Genomic DNA, 20,135 nt, shown 5'->3' with positions numbered 1-20,135 from the left:
TGCATCAGAAATCAAATTAGCAAGGCTTGTTGCGCATGCTTAAACAGTCTAAGCCTATTTATGAACTTAGGTTGCATCCCAACTTAGGTTTAATAATATGCCCTTTAATACCTTTGTAGGCCCTGGTCAAAGGTAGTGCATTATATAGGGAATAGGGTCATAGAGTGCCATTTGGGGCACAACCTTATTCTCTTAGCAGCAACTCAAAAGAACAGGGGTATAACTCACAGTGACGGGGATTGGAGGAGCCTCAGTCAGTATTATTAGGAGGCAGCTGGTGCCCCATTGCTCCTAATACAAATACATTTTGAAGCCATCAACACTAAGTGTGACTCAGCCAAGCATCACCTACTACCAGACTCAACCACAGGCATCTTGTTCTGGCTCGGTTAACATGGAACATCCTCCTAATAATGCAACAAGTTAGAACGTCTTGGCTCAGCCTGTCAACCTGTTGGGAGTGGTCCAGTACATTATCTCTTTCCACCGCCGTGATCATTTGGCTCATCTGACTCCTGTGACTCCTGGCTTTGCGATGTGGCAGTTTCCACCTGTTCCCCATGGCCTGAGTGGTGCTGGTCTCAGTCTAATTTTGGGACATGTAGGCAGAAGCCATTTGAGAACCACACAGGGATTGAAGGACAGTCCTGTCACTCCCTGGATGACTAGAGATGTGAGCTGATCTGAGTGACACATGCCATCAAACCTATCTTAAGGACCCTGGGACTTAACACCTCCCTCTGAAACTGGATCCTGAACTTCCTGATGGGCCGCCCCCAGATGGTAAGGGTAGGGAACAACACATTGGCCACGCTGATCCTCGACACGGGGGCCCCTCAGGGGTGCGTGCTCAGTCCCCTCCTGTACTCCCTGTTCACTCATGACTGTACGGCCAGGCACGACTCCAACACCATCATCAAGTTTGCCGATGACACAACAGTGGTAGGCTTGATCACCGACAACGATGAGACAGCCTATAGAGAGGAGGTCAGAGACCTGGTCGTGTGGTGCCAGGACAACAACCTCTCCCTCAACGTGATCAATACAAAGGAGATTATTGTGGACTACAGAAAAAGTAGGACCGAGCACGCCCCCATTCTCATCGACGGGGCTGTAGTGGAACAGGTTGAGAGCTTCAAGTTCCTTGGTGTCCACATCACCAACAAACTATTATGGTCCAAACACAGTAAGACAGTCGTGAAGAGGGAACGACAACGCCTATTCCCCCTCAGGAGACTGAAAAGATTTGGCATGGGTCCTCAGATCCTCAAAAGGTTCTACAGCTGCACCATCGAGAGCATCCTGACTGGTTGCATCACTGCCTGTTACGGCAACTGCTCGGCCTCCGACCGCAAGGCACTACAGAGGGTATTGCGTACGGCCCAGTACATCACTGGGGCCAAGCTTCCTGCCATCCAGGACCTCTATATCAGGCGGTGTCAGAGGAAGGCCCTAAAGATTATCAAAGACTCCAGCCACCCAAGTCACCGCACGGCAAGCGGTACCGGAGCGCCAAGTCGAGGTCCAAAAGGCCTCTTAACAGCTTCTACCCCCAAGCCATAAGACTCCTGAACAGCTAACCAGAACCCTCTTTTATGCTGCTGCTACTCTCTGTTTATTGTCTATGCATAGTCACTTTCTACTTACAGTGCCTTGCAAAAGTATTCATCCCCCTTGGCGTTTTAACTATTTTGTTGTGTTACAACCTGCAATTTAAATTGATTTTTATTTGGATTTCATGTAATGGACATACACAAAATAGTCCAAATTGGTGAAGTGAAATTTTAAAAATAACTTGTTGTCAAAAAATTCAAATAAATAAAAAACGGAAAGTGGTGCGTGCATAATGTTTTGTACACTCAGTGTACAGTAGAGAAACTAGTACTGCAAGTAGTATCTGGGACATTCCAACATGAAAGTCAATATCAAATGGCTTGACATACTGTAGCATTCAAACCTCGCAGTTCATCGTACAAAACATAAAACATGCATTAAAGAGACTGCACAGTACACAGCCACAGTCTCTTTAATGCATGTTTTATGTTTTGTACGATGAACTGCGAGGTTTGAATGCTACAGTATGTCAAGCCAAACAAGCATACTGTAGAATTGTGTGATATGACAGCATACACCAAGTATACAAAAAATCTGAAACACCTGCTCTTTCCATGACCAGATGGATCCAGGTGAAAGCTATGATCTCTTATTGATGTCACTTGTTAAATCCACTTCAATCAGTGTAGATGAAGGGGAGGAGACCGGTTATAGAATGTTTAAGCATGGAGGACTTTTAAGCAATTGAGACAATTGAGATATGGATTTTGTATGTGTGCCATTTAGAGGGTGAATGGGCAAGACAAAATATTTAAGTGCCTTTGAACAGGGTATGGTAGTAGGTGCCAGACATGAACTGCAATGCTGCTGGATTAACAGTTTCCCGTGCGAATCAAGAATGGTCCACCACCCAAAGGACATCTAGCCAACTAGACATCTAGTTCTGCATTAGCATCGAATAGCCCCCGCGATATGTAACTTTTCAGGGAAGTCAGGAACCAATATACACAGTCAGTTAGGAAAGCTAAGGCTAGCTTTTTCAAACAGAAATTTGCATCCTGTAGCACTAATTCCAAAAAGTTTTGGGACACTGTAAGGTCCATGGAGAATAAGAGCACTTCCTCCCAGCTGCCCACTGCACTGAGGCTAGGAAACACTGTCACCACCGATAAATCTATGATAATCGATCATTTCAATATGCATTTTTCTACGGCTGGCCATGCTTTCCACGTGGCTACCCCTACCCCTACCCCGGCCAACAGCTCTGCACCCCGTGAAGCAACTTACCCAAGCCCCCCCGCTTCTCCTTCACCCAAATCCAGACAGCAGATGTTCTGAAAGAGCTGCAAAATCTGGATCCCTACAAATCAGCTGGGCTTGACAATCTGGACCCTCTCTTTCTAAAATGATCCGCCGAAATTGTTGCAACCCCTGTTACTAGCCTGTTCAACACTAGCCTGTTCAACACAAAAGAATTACAATAACAAAGCTATATACAGTGGGTACCGGTACCGCGTCAATGTGCGGAGGTACATGTTAGTTGAGGTAATTGAGGTAATATGTACAAAATAGGGGGGCAATGCAAATAGTACAGGTAGCCAATTGATGATCTGTTTAGCAGTCTTATGGCTTACACTTGGCGCTCCCGTATCATCTGAAAACAGAGTTTTATCTGATGCTTCACCTTATTATGCCACTTGTTTCCTTACACACACATGCACCCCCCCCCCCCCCCCCCCCCATTCACACACGAACAGACACCACAAGAGGCTGCTGAGGGGATGACGACTCATAATAATGGCTGGAATGGAGTTAACGGAAGGGAGTCAAACACATGCGTTCCATACCATTCCAATTATTCCTTTCCAGCCATTACTATGAGCCCATCTCCCCAATTAAGGTGCCACCGGCCTGTGCTGCACACACACACACGGACCCACCCCCCTACACAGGCACACTCAGCAGGTGACAGCCCTCAATCTAGTTTAGTTCTCACTGGTGGCCTCCCTCACCCTGCATTGATAGCAGCAGTGGGTGATAGGGTCAGTCTGCTGGGAACTGATAAACTCGACACACGGCAGTCTGTCCGACAACGCTGAATACAATCACTCAGGATGAGCCAGGCAGCGCTGGGTCTAAGCGTTGCTCCTAATCTGTCTCCATAGCAACTGCCCAGGTACGTCTGAGTGTGACTGCGGTCGGTCAGCCAGCTGGGGGAGACTGGATGGCGTCAGCGTGGCAACACAGTGGCGCTATAGAGGGAGAGCCCTGATGTGTTATCCTGTTGATTATCAGATAAAGATAATGGGGTTAATTGCCTCTCACAGGCCATTTACAGGGAGATTGGCAGAACTGTGATAGCTGCCAGAGAGACGAGACACCAGGGCTATGAGGAGCAGGCAGGGCAATACTATAAGATATTAGGGAAAGATCAAATTCTATTTGTCACATACTCTTGGTTAGCAGATATTAATGCGAGTGTAGCGAAATGCTTGTGCTTCTAGTTCCGACCATGCAGTAATATCTAACAAGTAATCTAACCTAACAATTTCACAACAACTACCTTATACACACAAGTGTAAAGGAATGAATACAAATATGTACATAAAAATATATGAATGAGCGATGGCCGAACGGCATAGGCAAGATGCAGTAGATGGTATAGAGTACAGTATATACATATGAGATGAGTAATGTAGGGTATGTAAACATTAAATAAAGTGGCATTGTTTAAAGTGGCTAGTGATACATTTATTACATCAATTTTGTCATTATTAAAGTGGCTAGAGATGAGTCAGTATGTTGGCAGCAGCCACTCAATGTTAGGGATGGCTGTTTAACAGTCTGATGGCCTTGAGATAGAAGCTGTTTTTCAGTCTCTTGGTCCCCGCGGCTCGGGTGGTTGTTGTCCTTGATGATCTTTTTGGCCTTCCTGTGACATCGAGTGTTGTAGGTGTCCTGGAGGGCAGGTAGTTTGCCCCCGGTGATGCGTTGTGCAGATCTCACTACCCTCTGGAGAGCCTTACGGTTGTGGCGGAGCAGTTGCCGTACCAGGCGGTGATACAGCCCGACAGAATGCTCTCGTTTGTGCATCTGTAAAAGTTTGTGAGTGTTTTTGGTGACAAGCCGAATTTCTTCAGCCTCCTGAGGTTGAAGAGGCGCTGCTGAGCCTTCTTCACCACGCTGTCTGTGTGGGTGGACCATTTCAGTTTGTCCGTGATGTGTACGCCGAGGAACTTAAAACTTTCCACCTTCTCCACTACTGTCCCATCGATGTGGATAGGGGGCTGCTCCCTCTGCTGTTTCCTGAAGTCCACGATCATCTCCTTTGTTTTGTTGACACTGAGTGTGAGGTTATTTTCCTGACACCACACTTCGAGGGCCCTCACCTCCTCCCTGTAAGCCGTCTCGTCGTTGTTGCACAGGGCGGGGTCGAAACCCAGGGTCTAGAGCCTAATGACGAGTTTGGAGGGTACCATGGTGTTAAATGCTGAGCTGTAGTCGATGAACAGCATTCTTACATAGGTATTCCTCTTGTCCAGATGGGTTAGGGCAGTGTGACTGTGGACCTATTGGGGCGGTAAGCAAATTGGAGTGGGTCTAGGGTGTCAGGTAGGGTGGAGGTGATATGGTCCTTGACTAGTCTCTCAAAGCACTTCATGATGACGGAAGTGGTTATGGAATCCTTTCACATCATCCTTGGAAGGATACTGTCTTGTTGTAGATTGGCAACACAACATAGAGCAGACATATCTGTTGGTGAAGTTGAAACACAATAATTAGCCTAACGTCAACATCTTTTCCATCCTGAAGCTGGAGAGGCATGGAGGATGAATATTTCAAGAATAACCCAGAATAATGTCTTCCAATTTCTGTTGTGCTGATGGATGAGACCTCTTAATTAGCAGGTCCCATTCAACTTCTCAAACCATCTGTTTGAAACCTATGTCTCCTGATCCTATCATCCTAACACCAGCTCTCTTATTCTGTGGTGGCGTAATGGTGGGTGTGTAGTTGTCAACATATCGTCCCTATTATGGATGTGAACTTTCTTCACAGCCGTGTGATTACACAAGATGTACAGCTCCATTTGCTAGCGATGCCTGATGGTTCAGGGGGAACACATCTTATTAAAGCAATAAAAATGACTCCAATAATGTTTAATGAGCTCACCAACTGGAGAGAAAAAAGACAATTTGTTTTTTTTTTATAGATATATTACCTTATCTGTCTTCGTCGGTCTGATAAAGCCACATATTGAAGTCTCTAATGTTCTCTTCTTTGTGCCTTTGAAAATATTAAAATTAACATAAGTATTGATTGGAACCAGAGGCTGCAGAAGATAGTCAATGCATCATCTCCCCGGCAGGAAGTGTAATGAGAAACTTTTTGAAACAGATTGTTTTAGTCTCCTACTTTTTAATGATGTGCAGTATGTTTTTCGGATAAAGAATAAAGGCTACAGTTAATAAACAATTAAAATTATAAAGATTTGCATAAAGCCAATATACACTCCCCTCCGTATTTATTTGGACAGTCAAGCTACATTTTTTAAATGTGTCTATACTCATTTGCATTTTGGCAAATGTTTTATATGAGGCGGCCGTACATAATGTCACTTTTTGGGGGGGTATTTTCATACGTATCTGATTTACCGTTTAGAAATAAAAGCTCTTTGTATCTAGTTCCCCCATTTAAAGTGTCAAATAGTCATAAGTATTTGGATAAATTCACTTATATTGTACTAAAGTAGTCGAAAGTTTAGAATTTGGTCCCATACAATAGAGTGCTCGCAAGACCTCAAGGAAGAGGGACATGAATGACCAGAGTGCGGGCCCCTGGAGCCTTATATCAAAGATTGTATTTTATATTGACAAGATAGTCAAGTGACCACTCGCTCTAACAATGGAAATACATGTCCTCAAAGATGAAGGCAGACGGGAGGCGAGATCAGGTGGGACCATTCTAGCCAATGAGAGGGCAGACACGTGTGAACAACAGGCCATAGAGATAGATAGAGGACTCATCTTTGTATCTGTGCCATTATAGTGCCATTGAGGCTATCTCGATTTTAAAGTAGACAATTGTATTCTTCTTCATTGGCTGATTGCTCCCAACTCATAGGAATCCCCACCCAGTTGACCACTTTAAAATGGTGGAAGCCCTCAATGGCAATGCCCATGCTAAAACGTGTTATATCCATGATGAGTCCTCTTATCTTAATGAAAACAGGCACATCTCTGATATCATTTTTTTTAAATAAAAGTTGCCGAAATGCCATGTGCGTCCACTTATATCAGTGTATTCGTTAACAACCTAAGCATTATGAAACTTTTATTCAATCAAATAAACCTCATGTAGCAAATTTCCAATAAAAAATGTTGTTGACCAAATTCGACACACATTGACCTTCATACAAAAAACATTTTCATGGACAGTTTTTGGCAGAGTAAAACCTCTCGCTTAGCCTCTTCCTCTCTGTTTATATTGAGCAGGGTCCCCCCTCTTTTGCCACACGATTTGTCTGTCTACGACAGACGCTGTTTGCTTATCCAGCTAATTCCCATTGTGAGACACCTCACTCTATTATCAGAGAACAGGGGTTACGCAAGTAACCTTAACATTTTACCTGTGGATTATTTGGTTGAATCTCAGGTATTACAGGATTACAAGGGATTACGTGTTGAACTACATTATGAGTTCAAATGTTAAAACTGATACGTTACTTTACCTGAGGCACTGTGATTGGTTCTGTTATCAAAATAAGGGAAGCAAGTTGTGATGCAGTATTTTTTACGTAGCATAGTTTAATCTTAGTTGTCGGATATCTGATGTGGGCCATTCTTCCTGTGGGGTTCTTTACAACATGTTTCTTTGTCAATATGCTGTGTTTATGCACACAATGATCTGAGAGTTACATCAGCACAAGCTTGCTATTTAGGCTTGCAAATACCACCTTCAGAACCCGATATGTTAAGTCTATCAAATATGACATTTTTGCTTGAACTATGGCAAATGTAACTTAATCCCCCTACAGTAGATCTCAATATGTCCATCAGTTTCTGACCAGGGTTTTTTCTATGTTATCTTGCAGCTTGGTGAGGACACCTTCAACAGAGCCAAGCTCCTGAATGTGGGCTACACCGAGGCCCTGAAGGATGCAGAGTACGACTGCTTCATCTTCAGCGATGTGGACCTCATCCCTATGGACGACCGTAACCTCTACCACTGTTACGACCAGCCAAGACACTTTGCCATCGCTATGGACAAGTTTGGCTTCAGGTAGGTCAACTGTATTATGTACTGTCACTCACACGTATATTTACTCTGAGTGAAATCTGTTATTCGTTTTTCAAGCCTATATTCTCCAAACTCCTAGGATCTTATGTTTATTGATTTGGTAATGTAGATGCTTTTAAATGGATAGTTCTTATATAAAAGTTTGAAGATATTGTTTTGGGACTGCACACATGATTTTTACAGGATGATGCAACCTGTTTTGCTGAATATAATGGCGAAATTCACCAAAAGTAAAAGCAAAAGTACTGTCTCCGGTTCTTTTGACTGAGTTTGAAATGAACTTTCACTTTGCCTTTCATTGGATTCCAGTCAACTTGCTTATTGCACTGTGATGTAAAAATGTTTGTCTTTTTGTATGGGCCAAAGGGCAACCCAATCATGTCACTTTCTAATCAAATCAAATCAAATTTTATTTGTCACATGCGCCGAATACAACAGGTGTAGGTAGACCTTACAGTGAAATGCTGACTTAAAAGCCCTTAACCAACAATGCAGTTTAAAAAAAAATACAAAACAAAAGTAAGAGATAACAATAACAAATAATTAAAGAGCAGCAGTAAATAACAATAGCAGAGCTATATACAGGGGGTACCTGTACAGAGTCAATGTGGAGGCTATATACAGGGGGTACCTGTACAGAGTCAATGTGGAGGCTATATACAGGGGGTACCTGTACAGAGTCAATGTGGAGACTATATACAGGGGGTACCTGTACAGAGTCAATGTGGAGGCTATATACAGGGGGTACCTGTACAGAGTCAATGTGGAGACTATATACAGGCGGTACCTGTACAGAGTCAATGTGGAGACTATATACATGGGGTACCTGTACACATTTTGTCAGCCATTGTTATGCAAAAAAAGACTGCTGGTCTCATGGTAACTGACCATTAATTAACATAAACATGTTGAGCATCTCCAGCCCTCCAAGCATACAAGCCATTGATGCGCCTTTGGAGCATCTACATTTAAAAAAGTTTAAAAATATATATTTAATATACACCATCACAATACATCCATTATTTATTTTTGGGAGGTTTAAAGAAACATTATGATATGAAGAAAATTTCAGAAGAACAGAATATGAGTTGGCATACTGTATGCTATCTGGCTATGTGCCATGCCATAGGTTGTAGGCTTGTTCTTTTAGCTGACAAGATATGTTATCAGTCCGGTGCGATTCTTTTGTATTATATTATTTTTATACTAAGAAGAATATAATTGAACTTAGCTGAGTAAAATAGAAAGGATATTTTTCACATTACGGAGCAAATGCACATATGAAGTGGCTATGTTGAGCGTAAAAGTGATCATTTGAAACAGGTCCTATACAGTAGTTTTAGAGTTATTTGGCAATGTTAGAGTGCATGATACAAACACTAGAAAGACTTAGAAATCAAAACGTATACAGTATGGGCTGCATGAGGCAACTATAGGATAATATATATATTTTTTTTAAAGAATGGCGCTGGAGGGTATTGCTGCTGTTTTACGGGCTCCTAACAACTTGTGCTATTTTGTGAGTTTTTTCACATTGTTTGTAACTTATTTTGTGCATACTGTTGATGCTACCATCTCTTATGACCGAAAAGAGTTTCTGGATATCAGAACAGAGATTACTCACCTCGAACTGGACAAAGCTATTGCTTTAATGAGTCTGAAGCAAAGGATATAATGTTGCTCCCAGACAAGGACCAAATCCCGGTCATTCACATGAAAAAAAGAAGGAAATACAGAGGGTGGAGATCAGGGTGCCTTGTGAGAATTCGCCTGCGAGTGGGTAACCCGCCTCTACCATCTGTTCTATTAGCCAACGTGCAATCACTGGAGAATAAACTGGCTGAGCTCCGTTCGAGACTATCCTACCAACGGGACATTAAAAACTGTAAAATCTTATCTTTCACCGAGTCGTGGCTGAGCAACACGGATAATATATAGTTGTCTGGGTTTTCCAGTACAGCCACGTCCGGTAATACGAGGGTTGGGGTTGTGTGTCTTTTTGTCAATAACAGCTGGTACGCAATGTCTAATATTAAGGTAGTCTCGAGGTATTGCTCGCCTGAGGTAGAGTACCTCATGATAAGCTGTAGACCACACTATCTACCAAGAGAATTTTCATCCTTATTTTTCTTAGCCGTCTGTTTACCACCACAAACGCTGGCACTAAGACAGCACTCAACGAGCTGTATAAGGCCATAAGCAAACAAGAAAATGCTCATCCAGAAGCGGCACTCCTAGTGGCCGGGGACTTTAATGCAGACAAACTTAAATCCATTTGATCCTTTATTTAACCTTTGTTTAACTAGGCAAGTCAGTTAAGAACAAACTATTATTATTATTTACAATGACGGCTTACCAAAAGGCAAAAGGCCTCCTGCGGGGACGGGGACGGGGGCTGGGATTAAAAATATATATCTTTAAAAAATATATATATATACAGTGGGGAGAACAAGTATTTGACACACTGCCGATTTTGCAGGTTTTCCTACTTACAAAGCATGTAGAGGTCTGTAATTTTTATCATAGGTACACTTCAACTGTGAGAGACGGAATCTAAAACAAAAATCCAGAAAATCACATTGTATGATTTTTAAGTAATTAATTTGCATTTTATTGCATGACATAAGTATTTGACATTTAACAGAATGTAACTGGTAGAATGGGTGTTGTATGTGGAGGATGAGGGCTGCAGTAGATATCTCAGATGGGGAGGGAGTGAGGCCTAAGAGGGTTTTATAAAAAAGCATCAACCAGTGGGTCTTGCAACTGGTATACAGAGATGACCAGTTTACAGAGGAGTATAGAGGGCAGTGATGTGTCCTATAAGGAGCATTGGTGGCAAATCTGATGGCCGAATGGTAAAGAACATCTAGCCGCTCGAGAGCACCCTTTCCTGCCGATCTATAAATTACGTCTCCGTAATTTAGCATGGGTAGGATGGTCATCTGAATCAGGGTTAGTTTGGCAGCTGGGATGAAAGAGGAGCAATTACAATAGAGCAAATCAAGTCTAGATTTAACTTTAGCCTGCAGCTTTGATATGTGCTGAGAGAAGGAAAGTGTACCATCTTGCCATACTCCCAAGTACTTGTATTAGGTGACTACCTCAAGCTCTAAACCCTCAGAGGTAGTAATCACACCTGTGGGGAGAGGGGCATTCTTCTTAACAAACCAAATTACCTTTGTTTTGAAGGTGTTCAGAACAAGGTTAAGGGCAGAGAAAGCTTGTTGGACACTAAGACAGCTTTGTTGTAGAGCGTTTAACAGGAAATCTGGGGAGGGGCCAGCTGAGTATAAGACATATCAATGGATGAGAGAGCTTCCTACTGCCTGAGCTATGTTGTTGATGTAAATTGAGAAGAGCGTGGGGCCTAGGATCAAGCCTTGGGGTAACGCCTTGGTGACAGGCAGTGGCTGAGACAGCAGATGTTCTGACTTTATACACTGCACTCTTTGAAAGAGGTAGTTAGCAAACCAGGCCAAAGACCCCTCAGAGACACCAATACTCATTAGCCGGCCCACAATAATGGAATGGTCTACTGTATCAAAAGCTTTGCCAAGTAAATAAAAATAGCAGCACAACATTGCTTAGAATGAAGGGCAATGGTGATATCATTGAGGACCTTCAAAGTTGCAGTGACACATCCATAATCTGAGCGGAAACCAGATTGCATAGCCGAGAGAATACTATGGACATCAAGAAAGCCAGTCAGTTGATTATTGGCAAGTTATTTTCCCCAACACTTTTGATAAACAGGGCAAAATAGAAGTAGGCTTATAACAGTTAAGATCAGCTTGATCTCCCCCTTTAAATAAAGGACGAACCGTGGTTGCTTTCCAAGCAATGGGAACCCAGAGAGGAGAGACAGGTTAAAAACGTCAGAAATAGGCTTGGCGATGATAGGGGCAGCAACCTTTAAGAAGAAAGGGTCTAAACCATCTGACCCAGATGATTTTTTGGGGTCAAGTTTAAGGAGTTCCTTTAGCACCTCGGACTCAGTGACCACCTGCAGAGAGAAACTTTGTAGCAGGGGGAAAGAGGGAGGAGCATCAGGGCTAGTCGCACTAGAAGGGGTGGGAGATGAGGAAGTGTTGGACAGGCAAGGAGGCATGGCTGTGTCAAATAGGAATCCTGACTTAATGAAGTGGTGATTAAAGAGCTCAGCCATGTGGTTATTTTTAGTAACAACCACATCATTAACATTAACCTTTACTTAACACCCATCCCGGATCCGGGAGCATCCTCATCAGTAAAAGCTGACTAGCATAGCCTAGCATAGCGCCACAAGTAAATAATAGCATATAAATATCATGAAATCACAAGTCCAATACCGCAAATGAAAGATAAACATCTTGTGAATCCAGCCATCATTTCCGATTTTTTAAATGTTTTACAGCGAAAACACAATATGTATTTCTATTAGCTAACCACAATAGCCAAAGACTCAACCGTATATTTTCACCATGTTTCTACCGCATAGGTAGCTATCACAAAACCGACCAAATATAGATATAATTAGTCACTAACCAAGAAACAACTTCATCAGATGACAGTCTTATAACATGTTATACAATACATTTATGTTTTGTTCGAAAATGTGCATATTTGAGGTATAAATCATAGTTTTACATTGCAGCTACCATCAAAAATATCACCAAAGCAGCCAGAATAATTAGAGAGAGCAACGTGAAATACCTAAATACTCATCATAAAACATTTATGAAAAATACATGGTGTACAGCAAATGAAAGATAAACATCTTGTGAATCCAGCCAATATTTCCGATTTTTTAAGTGTTTTACAGCGAAAACACAATATAGCATTATATTAGCTTACCACAATAGCCAAACACACAACCGCATTTATTCACCGCATAGATAGCATTCGCAAAAACCAGCAAAATATATAAAATGAATCACTAACCTTGACCAACTTCATCAGATGACAGTCTTATAACATCAGGTTATACAATACACTTATGTTTTGTTCGAAAATGTGCATATTTAGAGCTGCAAACCGTGGTTATACATTGTGAATATGTAGCATCGATTCACCAGAATGTTCGGAGCTATTTTGGACACTCACCTAATCTGACCAAAGAACTCATCATAAACTTTACATAAAAATACTTGTTGTATGGCAAATGAAAGATACACTGGTTCTTAATGCAACCGCCGTGTTAGATTTTTAAAAATAACTTTACCATAACAAACAGCTATCGTTATTGCGAGACAGCGCCCGCCAAAACGGCAGAGAATAGGAATAACATTTTCCACAGAAATACGAAATAACCTCATAAATTGTTCTTACTTTTGTTGAGCTTCCATCAGAATCTTGTACAAGGAGTCCTAGGTCGAGGATAAATCGTTGTTTGGTTTTAGAATGTCCTTCTCTCCTGTCGAATTCGTGCCACAATGATAGCCAATGTTGATGACGTTCCCAGTTTCTCTCGACGCAAAGAACGGAAAACTCCAAAAGTCCCAATAAACGTTGAATAAACTGAAACTCGGTTGAAAAAACCTACTTTATGATGTTTTTCTAATATGTATCAAATAAAAACAGAGCCGGAGATATTAGCCGTGTATACCGAACGCTTATCATAAGACAATATGGAGGTACTTTCCGCGCCTTGGTAGACAAAGGAAATTCTGGACACGTCATTCCAAGAGCTCTTGTTCGACCTCAGATCAAGCTAGACACCCCATTCCACCTTCCACTGCCTGTTGACATCTAGTGGAAGGCGTATGAAGTGCATGCATATCGATAAATATTAGGCAATTGAATAGGCAGGCCCTGAAACAGAGCCTCGTTTTCAGATTTTTCACTTCCTGTCTGGAAGTTTGCTGCAAAATGAGTTCTGTTTTACTCACAGATATAATTCAAACAGTTTTAGAAACTTGAGAGTGTTTTCTATCCAATAGTAATAATAATATGCATATTGTACGATCTAGAATAGAGTACGAGGCAGTTTAATTTGGGCACGATTTTTTACAAAGTGAAAACAGCGCCCCCCTATTGACAAGAAGTTTTAAGGGACATGGGCAGCTGGGGAGGGTTTATTCTCCAGGTCTTTAACCATTTTAACCAGAACTTCTTGGGGTTATAACAATACCACTGAAAATATCAAAAAAGGTCCAAGCGTCTTCGACAGAGGGGATCAAACTGATTCTATACTATTTTACAGAGGCCATTTTATGAAGGAAGGCTTGCTCATTAAAGTTTTTTTACCAAGCATCTATGACAAATCAGGACAGGCCGTTTCACTGAGCTGCCATTACGAACACAGGCTGTAAAATAGTGATCACTAAGGTCATTACAGAAAATACCAGACTGATACCTATCAGGATTATTTGTGACGATAACATCGTGGAGAGTAGCCTTTTCTGGGTTTTTGGAGTCATACCATGTGGGATTGGTAATAATCTGAGAAAGATTTAGGGAGTCCCATTGCTTTAGGACTTTAAGCATGTCCCAGTGGTTAAAGCATGTCCTAGGTTAGGTCACCTAGTAGGACAAATTCAGACTTAGTGTAAGGGGCCAGGAGAGAGCTTAGGGCAGGTAGGGTACAGGCCGGTACTGATGAAGGACAATAGCACCCAGCAACAGTCAACAAAGAGCTATTTGAAAGTTTAATGCTTAAAACTTGCCAATAAAAGTGTTTGGGGACAGACTTGGTGGAGACAATCAAGCACTGAAGGTGATCCTTGGTAAAGATTGCCACTCCCCCACCTTTGGAAGATCTGTCTTGCCGAAAAGTTTATAACCAGAAAGGTTAACATCAGTTTTCAAAACACTCTTCCTTAACCACGTCTCAGTAATGACCAACACATCTGAATTTGAGCTGTGAACCCACACTTTCAATTAATCCATTTTTAGGTAATAAGCTTCTAGTGTTAATGTTCAGAAATCCCAGGCTTTTACGAGAGCAGAAATCAGTGAAGCAGATTTGGGGCTAGCAACAGTAGATGGGCAACAGTGTACATGCACATTTACAGATACCTAATTTCTACCAGCAAGTCACATGTGCAACCAGAGGAGAAAAAAACTCTAGACCACCTTTACTCCACACACAGAGACGCATACAAAGCTCTCCCTCGTACTCTATTTGGAAAATCTGACCATAATTCTATCCCCCTGATTCCTGCTTACAAGCAAAAACTAGAGCAGGAAGTACCTGTGACTCGCTCAATACGTAAGTGGTCAGATGACGCAGATGCTACGCTACAGGACTGTTTTGCTAGCACAGATTGGAATATGTTCTGGGATTCATTCAATGGCTTTGAGGAGTATACCACCTCAGTCACCGGCTTCATCAATAAGTACATTGACGATGTCACCCCCACAGTGACCGTGCATACATATCCCAACCGGAAGCCATGGATTACAGGCAACATCTGCACCGAGCTAAAGGCTAGAGCTGCCGCTTTCAAGTAGTGGAACACTAATCCGGACGCTTATAAGAAATCCTGCTATGCCCTCAGACAAACCATCAAAGAGGCAAAGCATCAATACAAGACTAAGAATGAATCCTACTACACTGGCTCTGATGCTCGTCGGATGTGGCAGGGCTTGCAAATTATTACAGACTACAAAGGGAAACCCAGCCAAAACCTGCCCAGATCCTCAAAAAGTTATACAGCGGCACCATTGAGAGCATTCTGACCAGTTGCATCACCGCCTGGTATGTCAACTGGTCGGCATCTACAGAGGCGCTACAGAGGGTAGTGCGTACAGCCCAGTACATCACTGGGGCCAAGCTTCCTGCCAACCAGGACCTATATACTAGGTGGTGTCCGAGGAAGGCCCAAAAAATTGTCAAAGACTCCAGTCACCCAAGTCATAGACTGTTTTCTTTGCTACTGCACAGCAAGCGGTACCGAAGCGTCAAGTCTAGGTCCAAAAGGCTCCTCAACAGCTTCTACCCCCAAGCCATAAGACTACTGAACAATTAATCAAATGGCCACCCAGACTATTTGCATTGATCCCCCCACCCCTTTTGTTTTTATACTGCTGCTACTCACTGTTTATTATCTATGCATAGTCACTTTACCCCTACCTACATGTACAGATTACCACGACTAACCTGTACTCCCCGCACATTAACTCGGTACCAGTACCTCCTCTATATAGCCTCTTGTGAGGCGTCTGTTTCTCAAACTAGACACTCTAATGTACTTGTAGATGCTCAGTTGTTGCAATGGGGCCTCCCACTCCTCTTTCTATTCTGGTTAGAGCCAGTTTGCGCTGTTCTGTGAAGGGAGTAGTACATAGCGTTGTACCAGATCTTCAGTTTCTTGGAAATTTCTCACATGGAATAGCCTTCATTTCTCAGAACAAGAATAGACTGACAAGTTTCAGAAGAAAGTCTTTGTTTCTGGCCATTTTGAGTCTGTAATCAAACCCACAAAAGCTGATGCTCCAGATACTCAACTATTCTAAAGAAGGCCAGTTTTATTGCTTCTTTAATCAATACAACAGTTTTCAACTGTGCTAAAATAATTGCAAAAGGGTTTTCTAATGATCAATTAGCCTTTTAAAATGATAAACTTGGATTAGCTAACACAACATGCCATTGGAACACAGGAGTGATGGTTGCTGATAATCAGCCTATGTACGCCTATGTAGATATTCCATAAAAAATCTGCTGTTTCCAGCTACAATAGTCATTTACAATATTAACAATATCTACACTGTATTTATGATCAATTTTATGCTTTTTTAATAGACAAAAATGTGCTTTTCTTTCAAAAACAAGGGCATTTCTAAGTGACCCCAAACTTTTGAATGGTAGTGTACATGCACACACACACACACACACACACACACACACACACACACACACACACACACACACACACACACACACACACACACACACACAAACAGAAGGATTCTCTCTCCACACTGTTTGTGTGAAGGCTGCTGCTAAAGCAGATGGCCTCATTAGTGTTGTGCTTGTCGTCTTTAAACATGAAACTGCCTGTCGCACACCAATCACCACTGGCCTGAGGCAGACTTCAGGGACCCGACATGCCACTGCTAACCTTCAGCACTGTACTGGAACATTACAGTGGGGCTCTGTAGAAATGCTCTGTGTGTCCCAAATGGAACCCTATTCCTTATAGAGTGCACTACTTTTGACCAGGGCCCATAGGGAATTGAGTCTCTTTCTCCCTTTCCCAATATATTGTTAGCTCTAAGTCATGTGCGTAAATAATAGTGCTTCACATCATGCGATTGTTCCCAACTTCTTAAAAAAAGCTATCTGAGCTAGCTGTAGAAGCAATATATTGTTAATGTACTTGTATTTTGTTTATACTGTTCCATTGTTACACTATGCACATGAAATGCATGAATACATGTCTTGTTCTAATTTTCACTTGTCTTGAATGCAATACAGCAGAGTATCCATATTTGACAGGCTTGTTGTTTTGAAATGCCAGGATCTGTCGTGAAATTCAAAACTGACAACTGCCTCAATTCTTTGACAGTTCTTTTCTCTTGCAGGCTTCCTTATGCGGGGTACTTTGGCGGGGTTTCCGGGCTGAGCAAAAAACAGTTTCTCAAGATCAATGGCTTCCCCAACGAGTACTGGGGCTGGGGAGGAGAAGATGACGACATCTATAACAGGTAAGACTGCAGGGCAGAAAAATACATTTATAAAAACTCCCATCAATCCTAGCACCATACCAGAAAATGAATGCAGCCATTTTATTTGACAGTTCGATTATACATGTAGCTGATTCAGTAGTTTGTATATTAGGCAGAAAAACTTTACTACCAAGGTCATTGCGCCAGTATTAGACATTGCTACAAAGTGCCTGTACTTTAGAAGCTTTGAATTATTTAATGCTGATAACATTTTAAAGGCACAGATGATATATTACAAGAGTGAAGTGGGCACAGCTACATGTCTTGTTAAACGCAGAATGTATGCTTGGCCTGTCATTTGACTTTATCATTGAAGTAGATTTTTTTCTTGGATGTCAAGACAGAAAATCATTGTTCATCCCGACCACGTTATCTCTCAGTGCTGCTTGCAGACGGTCCTGATTTCATAGTATACGTTTTTGTCAAATGATAGAGCAGCAGTTTCTCATTTTACTGACACTTGTTTTAGAGGAGAATAGATCACTCTTTCATGTCATCTATCATCTTCCCTCTAGCTCGCGAGATATGTGACTTCCACCATTCCATCTACGAACCCAACTCTGTTCCCAAAGTGATAACACAAAACACAAAATAGGTAAATAGAGTGTTTGGAATTGGCCCCTTTCCGTGGGACGGTATACGGGTGATTACTGCATCACAGATAGAGGCTGGCAGGATGTGCATTATGCGATAAAAGGAATCTTTCTTTGTGTGTGTCTGCCCCAAGCCCTCGCATCTGAAGAAAAGACATGATTGGAGGGAGGATGTTGGGGGAGTAAAAACTTTCATCGCTTGATAGTAGCTGCAGTAGAGTTGATCCATTAAGATTTCCCCAGAGATGCTTCCTTCAACAGACCAATTTCTTCCAGTAGATGATGTGAAATGCGCTGGGATATTATCCTACCCCATGCTGCACCCAATACATGAGTGTGAAAGGCTAAAGTCAACGTTGTAGACACCAAAATAAGCATATAAAAAGAGCATGATGGTTGTCTTTCATTGAAATCCAGAACCTTTTCAAGGCTCACTTGTTTTAAAGCTGTTTTATATAAAGCAATTTGAAATGCCCCTGAATATACACTGGGTCTCATGGCCAGGCAGGGACTGATGGTGATGCCTGGTGTTAGGCTAGCGTGCAGCAGTGAGTAGACTCCGTCTGCGTCCCAAATGGCAACCTAGGGCTCTGGTCAAAAGTAGTGCACTATATAGGGAATAGGGTGCCATTTGGGATGCAGCCTCAAACTGGTCTGTGACTGGGGTAGTGGTGAAGGTCTCTTCCCCAGGCACCCAGGGAGATGGTGATGTGTGAGTGATGGGGTCTGTTGCTAGTGTCTCTCTTTCTCTTGTTCCACTGGCTCCTTCCCCTGGGTTCGCTGCAACAATACACGGCATCTTCGCCCAAATTGTGGCCTGCCAACACAATCACAGCTCGTGGGAGTCCATGTCCCTGTTCAGTGCTATGCGGCCGTGCCCACAGTCTGTTGATCGGAGGTCCATGGGTGCCGGAGTGAAGGGATGTCAGTGACAGCACTCTTCTCTCTAACACTAGAAGCACCGAGGCAGTCATTTTGATTGTATATGAATTTAAAATAGAAAAATCATGCCCCCTCCACCCTTGACTTTTCCTGAATGAGTCTATTTAACACACGTATGTTGTGTTAGAGAATTACATAATTTGTATTAAAAGCAGTTTTAAGAGGACGTGTCCCCCCCTGCCCCTCATTCATCGGCAGTTAGCTGATGGCCCATCAAAACTACATCTTAACCATATTGAAACGAATTTCGCACATACAGTATAACAATAGAATTAGCCTAAAGACAAGATGGAATTGACAGTAGTCTGATGGGTGACAATATTATCAATTGTCAAATTGAAGAGATGGTCTAGTGCAGCTTGGAATTGCACAGAGGCAGGGAAACGGAGCGCCAAAAAGTGACAATTTAAAATCCTCCTACAGTCACAAGCAGGTAAGACATTTTATTTATATATAGAGAAAGTGAGAAACAAGGTTATTATAGTAAACTGAAGCAAAAACAGAAACTAATTATAAAAAATGTATTTAGTCAAATAAAATAAAATAATTTAAAAAACGTTTGAAAAACTAAAACTATACTGAAACTTATCTTTGACTCCAAACCAAACTAAAATTCAATAAAACCATCATGAATTATGTTCAGTTTTAGTTTTTAGATTTTTAACTTTGGGCAAAAATGTAATGGGGTTTTAATGCTTTTGGGGGGTTTTCAAGCTACTGATTCTGGTGGGTAAATACTGCCAGGAGATGGCGATGTTACAAATAGGGCTAGTTTATGCATCACTATTAGTTTCTCGAGACAGACGGTTTGCTTGCCTAGCTTACGATGCTCCAAGGTATGGAATATACGAGTCTACATTACTATCACTAGCTAACAGGTAAAGTATTGGCTAGGTAGCTAATTTGAGTCTTCTTACATGTCCTACTGAGGTGAAAAAGCATTGGATTGGTGTAAACATGGGCGAGATATTTATTGCACCAGAGTCAGCGCTATTCCTTTTAAATCCAAGCCACATTGAGAATGAGTTTATAATTGAAAGGGCCAATCAGCAATTGAAACAATAACAAAGTGTAATCCCCGCCACTGTTTCTGTA

At 42.0% G+C, this 20,135-nt stretch overlaps 1 protein-coding gene across 1 annotated transcript in view; it reads left to right on the top strand.

The window, feature by feature from the left end:
• Positions 1 to 20,135, top strand: part of LOC120020114 (beta-1,4-galactosyltransferase 2-like) — a 142,963-nt gene that overhangs the window by 111,954 nt on the left and 10,874 nt on the right. The window contains exons 3-4 of the mRNA XM_038963562.1: positions 7,649 to 7,836; positions 17,362 to 17,484. Of these exons, the coding sequence (XP_038819490.1) occupies positions 7,649 to 7,836; positions 17,362 to 17,484 (311 nt within the window). The remainder of the gene's footprint in view (positions 1 to 7,648; positions 7,837 to 17,361; positions 17,485 to 20,135) is intronic.

This window comes from Salvelinus namaycush, chromosome 25 (assembly GCF_016432855.1).
Source record: "Salvelinus namaycush isolate Seneca chromosome 25, SaNama_1.0, whole genome shotgun sequence".
Taxonomy (NCBI): domain Eukaryota; kingdom Metazoa; phylum Chordata; class Actinopteri; order Salmoniformes; family Salmonidae; genus Salvelinus; species Salvelinus namaycush.
This window is presented reverse-complemented; position numbering and strand designations above follow the sequence as displayed.